The 5,696-nt window shown below is 33.7% G+C and overlaps 1 protein-coding gene across 1 annotated transcript; it reads left to right on the top strand.

Annotated features, from left to right (window-relative positions):
• Nucleotides 1-3,600: 3,600 nt before the first annotated feature.
• Nucleotides 3,601-5,209, top strand: LOC120170279 (xyloglucan endotransglucosylase/hydrolase protein 22-like). The gene is made up of 3 exons (XM_039178254.1): nt 3,601-4,027; nt 4,342-4,535; nt 4,617-5,209. The coding sequence occupies exons 1-3, from the start codon at nt 3,764-3,766 to the stop codon at nt 5,002-5,004; spliced, it is 846 nt and encodes a 281-aa protein (XP_039034185.1). The 5' UTR covers nt 3,601-3,763; the 3' UTR covers nt 5,005-5,209.
• The last annotated feature ends 487 nt before the right edge of the window (nt 5,210-5,696 follow it).

The following is a 5,696-nucleotide window of genomic DNA, read 5'->3' as shown; positions in this document are numbered from 1 at the left end:
AGGCGTTCCCCTTTTAACATTCCCTTGTGAAAATATGTTTACCTTACTGGCAGTCCAGTAGACGTGATGTCCTTGAACTGCCATGCCGTTGGTGTAAGCGATGACATACCTCACACAAATATCTCACTGACAAGAATTTGGTTCTCATGGTTATGTCCATATAGCCGTGGACATCTCCTAGTTCTGCAAGAGTTTAGAGAACTATGCCCCAATAGTCTCTTTGAAGCAGCTCCACTTCACTCTCACATAGGTGACTTATGTTGTTCGGCTCACCGAAACACATAGTGGTCATTAAAAGCAATGCTTAACCTTTTCCACATTTTAGTCACTGTTTTTATCATAGGAATAGACTTGGGGATAAGAACCCCCATAGTGACCTCACAAGGTCTATGCAAGTAGGTTTTCCCATTGAACTTAGATCTTGGAATCTCCAGTCAACTAAGTTGGGTTTTCCTTCACATAGCGCCTTAAACATTAATGGGCTTTAGTCACATTCCTTTCGATGTTTATCAACTTGATCTCGATTCAACTCATTGTTTAGCGGATCCATAATGTTATCTTTTGATCTTACAAAATCAATATAGATAACTCTAGTTGAGATCAATTGTTTAATGATATTATATTGACGACGTATGTGTCTCAACTTACCATTATACTTATACAAGGCACCCCTACACTTTGATGTAATTGTAGGAAAGTTTTCTACATTTCCATAACTCATATGCCTATTTTCTTGTAAGTTACCTTATTTAAAGGTAATTTGCTAATAAAATAGCTTTTTCGACATGTTCTATGACAACTCAAAACATGACCAAATGTCATTCATAATTCTTTAGCAATCTTATGGATATTGTACACTTCATATGGTGTATCTGACAATCCATTCAAGATGTAATTCCGACATTGAAACTTATAAAGGTTTCAAGCTTTAATGAAAACAATGTCTATCTCATCCTCTCTATGAATAGGAGGATCATCCTACATTTGACCATATTTAACATGATTAAATAAAAAATCTTACGTCGCTTATGTCTTGAAATTCTATCCATGAATTTCTCATTCTTCTCGTTGTGGTTCACAACCACTGACATCGTTGAATTTTATTCAAAGTGAATAGAAATCAACATTTCAAATCACGAGTTAGGTGAATCAGTGGGGTTACCATTGTTTCGTTTAAAACATGTAACCATAATTTGTAAATATTCCAACAATAAATTGAAAGTTAATTCAATTTATTTTACCATTTGTTTCTGTTAAACAACAAAATTTAATTAGAAATTAAAATTCTAAAATAGAATTTGTAACAATATTGTTATCTCCAAACGATTTTTGTTATCAACAGTAAATCAATAAATTTTGTTGAACAACAGGATTAAATCTTGAAACGAATTATAGGCCCGATTTTTGTCCAAAGACATGTCATAATTACGCTCGGTATCTTATTTATCACAACAAATTTTAGTCAAAACTAAAATCCAACAATTAAATAATTTCTGTTAAACGGAGAGAATTTAGTAAAACTAAAACCCGAAACAGAAATGTACAACCAACATTATTTTGTTGAATCCGTTAAATGTCAGGATTTAAAGTTAAAATCCGAAACAAAACCAACTTCTGTTGGACAATAGGAATAAAACCCAAAACAGAACCAATTTCTGTTAAATGACAAGAATTTAATAAATTAATTCTCGAAATATAACTACTTCTGTTGATCGGTGGGGATTTAATAAAACCCGAAACAATAGTATAATCTCAATGTACATATATTATACAACAAATATGAATGGTTCTATGTACCTTTTCGATTTCTTGATCAGTATTATGAATTCATCGTTGCCAACCAAAACTAAGATCATTAACTTGTGGGTGGTGCGCCCTCACAAAGGACAAAAGTTGCTTTGAGAGTTCAAAGCTAAACATGGCAAATTGTATTTGCTACCACAAATAACCAACCCTCACGCTATCCACAAAGCACAACCAAATGACAAGGTGTGCACCGAATGACGCGTGTGAAGGTGTAGGCAAGAAACAAAGGACTCCACAACGTTGGTTCTTTGTATCGTAGTTTCACACGTTAACTGAAACTCTGGGCTCCACATACATTCAATTTGCATTGTGAATTTTCATAGGCAAGATATTAGAGATAACGTAGGTTTCTAAAACTTGTTCCAGTTATAGTCTCGTAGACTGGATGATAATAGAGGTTCTTCTCTTTGAACCTGCAAAAGGTTATGGAATCATAACACAAAGTTAATTGGACCCTACTTTTTGTGTTCATCACTTCAATTTCTTCAAGGATTGGAGCACGAAAATAACTATCCAGTGATTTTCTGAGGGTTTTTCACATGTGAATGTTCTTTCAATCCAACTTGCTCCACTGAGAATTTCAATGACGCAAATTGCCACAACCAATTACGTATAAAGTTCATCTCGGATTAGAATTGTAAAATAAAATATAGAATTTATCTTAAGATTGTTAGACAAAATTGTTAATCCGAGATAAAAATAATAATAAATATTATATAATCGAACGAAACAAAATAAATAAAATTTAAAATAGAGGCAAGAAATTGGTTTACTCATATTTAGACAATGAATCAGATGAGTAGAATATGATAAACCGAAGAAGGATTTTTGTTGAGGCATGTATGAACAGTTTCCTTAAGACAGATTCATCATCTCCTCGGTGCTTTGAGTAACGTTGGACGTCGATCTCCCAGGATAAAACAACAAACGATCACAACAGTAAGCACAACCGTAGTGATCAGTCGAACACAATCTTGTCTTTCTCTATCACCGGAAAGAACGAATTTGAAAAGAATTTTCTAAGTGGTTTCCTAATTCAACTTTGTGAATTGTGTCTCAAAGTTGTCTCTCAAAATTGTTTTTAAGATTGTGCCTCAACTAACCTATATACAGGGGAGACGAAATTAATCAAAAGGTTATGACCTTTTGATGAAGAGAATTGTTGAAAAGCTAATAGGTATAATTGAATTGATGCAATTTTATACCAAATAATAAGTCTGTTCACCAAGTGACATAACTTATTATTAAAATACATCAAATATTATTTATTAATTTTTCTAACATTTTTTTGTTAAAAAATTATCGGTCGTGAGATAGATGTTAACATATGATTAATATGTTATAAAATACAATCATAGAACCATTTGAGTGTATTTTGTAGATCAATTTTCTGTTTATATTATGTTCTTAAGTTGGTACTTAAAATATTATGTCGTTGTGTCAGTGCTTAAAAGTAAAGTTGGTGCTTAAAAGTAAAGTCAATGCCATTAGACATCATTTAAATATGATTTGTCATATCTCGGCCAACAGGTTAACGTTCAGCTCAGATTGACATCAATTTTTTAACAGAAATAAACAAGTTTGGAACATATGAATAGTTAGATGATCATTTTGTAACTTTTAATAGTCCGAGGACTCAACAAAATAACGATATATTATCATGAGACTTTTTTTAACTTTTAATATATAGTTTATGGACTATATATATACTTTACCCTAAATAATTATGGACAAAATTTTCCGGGAATAAAGAATAAAACATGGCCATTACTTGCTCTGACCGATGGCCTATTCTTAAGCAACAGTATTTGGTTGAACGGTTCTGCAGAAGTTCAGACGGAAACGCCGAGCACCGAACATCCCAATCCTCCGCTATATAACAATACCAATTCCAAAACATCAAAAATCAAATCAAAAACCCCAAACAATAAAGGAAAAATAACAAACGTAGAATTCTATGATGAGTTCTTCATTTGGTTTGGTACTATCTGTACTGGCCACTTTGGTGGTTGCTTCATCCGCCAACTTCCACAACGACGTAAACATCACCTGGGGAGACGGCCGAGGTAAGATTCTCGAGAACGGCGAGCTTCTTACTCTCACCCTCGACAAATGGAGCGGTTCCGGTTTCGAATCCAAGGACGAATACCTCTTCGGGAAGATCGAGATGAGCATTAAGCTGGTTCCAGGCAACTCTGCCGGCCTTGTCACGACGTATTACGTAAGTTATAATCAAACCAACGTTTTCTCTCTGGGTAATGTTAAAGATGGTAAGACATGTAAATCCCACATCGGAAAAACAAGTGTTTCTCTATAATTTCTTTATGATTTCGGTTTTTAGAGAAAGAGTAATATCATTATTGTTCACTTCAAATTTCGAGTGTACAACTTCTAATAGTGATTTTTTTAATCTCAAGACTCGTTAAGTCTAGTGATTACACTTTGACATGACATAATGTTATGTTTCTTTATTCGATTTATTTTTTTATTTATAACATCTCGTCTTACAGTAATTTAATGTTGTCAATGTTACAGCTTCGTTCACACGGCAAAACTTGGGATGAAATCGACTTCGAATTCTTGGGAAACTCGACCGGCCAACCGATTACGATTCACACCAATGTGTACTGCGGAGGAAAAGGTGACAGAGAGCAACAATTTCACCTTTGGTTCGATCCCTCCCAAGATTTCCATACCTACACTATTCTTTGGAACCCTAAACGCATCATGTAAGGTTTATTGTGATTAATTTACTAACCTATTCCCATTGTTTGATTCTCATTTCTTCTCAAATGTTGGTACTCAAACAGTTTCTCCGTCGACAACACCGTGATCAGAGAGTTCAACAACATGGAATCGATGGGCGTTCCGTTCCCAACGAAACAGCCGATGAGAATGTATGCAAGTTTTTGGAACGCCGACGATTGGGCGACTCGTGGCGGGCTAGTCAAGACGGATTATAACCTAGCTCCTTTCACCGCGTCTTATAGGCGTTACAAAGCCGAGGTTTGCGTCTGGTCTAACGGCAAATCTTCATGTCCCAGCAGCGCAGCATGGATGACAGAAGAACTCGATGTCGCCACCAAACAGAAGCTCCAAGATATCCAGAAAAAGCACATGATCTACAACTATTGCACTGACACCAATCGCTTCGCTGCTACTGGACTTCCTAAAGAGTGCACCGCTCCTCCAAAATAAGGGGGACCAAAAGTGAATATTTACCTCTTTATTTAATAAAATTTTATATATTTAAGGATTAAAAGGACTGTTTAACCTAACCAAGGAGAGCTAAGGCCGCTGTCAGCCCCTGGTGTCGTCCCTTAGTAAAATAAAAATTGTAATAAACTCAACCATTTATATTCTAGATTTGATTTAAATGATTGATTGAATTTTCATTTTTTTATTACGTGATTGGATGATGGTGAAAACTTTATATTATTTCTTTGATGATAATAAATAATAATGAGATTAATATGGATTTATTAATAAAATTATATAAATAAATTATATTAAATTAAAACAAATTATTAATGAGATTAAATCAGTTATTTGAATGTAAAGAATGATAAATAAAACGAGGAAATAAATTATATATGTGTGCTTAATGAGTTTAATTTAATTAATATTATTATTTAATATATGAGAAATGTGATAGGATCCTATTATAAAATGTAAAATTCTTTTAGTTTTATACAAATTTAAGACCGTTGAATGAGTGAAAATAAACTATTGAGATTAACAGTAGAAAATGCGAAGATATTCAATCATAAAAAAACAAAACAAATGGTTAATCCCAGTCATATATTTTTACTTATCCAACGGTCTTAGATCTGTATAAAACTAAAAGAGTTTTACACTGTATAAGTGGATCCTAACCCTATATATATTGT

This window comes from Hibiscus syriacus, unplaced genomic scaffold (assembly GCF_006381635.1).
Source record: "Hibiscus syriacus cultivar Baekdansim isolate YM2019G1 unplaced genomic scaffold, ASM638163v2 tig00111779_pilon, whole genome shotgun sequence".
Classification (NCBI taxonomy): Eukaryota; Viridiplantae; Streptophyta; class Magnoliopsida; order Malvales; family Malvaceae; genus Hibiscus; species Hibiscus syriacus.
Note: the sequence above shows the minus strand (reverse complement) of the source record. Positions and strands in the feature narration are given on the sequence as shown.

Coding starts and splice junctions, on each gene's coding strand:
- LOC120170279 (XM_039178254.1), top strand. CDS start 3,764: ATGATGAGTTCTTCATTTGGTTTGGTACTATCTGTACTGGCCACTTTG. Junction 4,028..4,341: donor GCCTTGTCACGACGTATTAC/GTAAGTTATAAT, acceptor TCAATGTTACAG/CTTCGTTCACACGGCAAAAC. Junction 4,536..4,616: donor TGGAACCCTAAACGCATCAT/GTAAGGTTTATT, acceptor GTACTCAAACAG/TTTCTCCGTCGACAACACCG.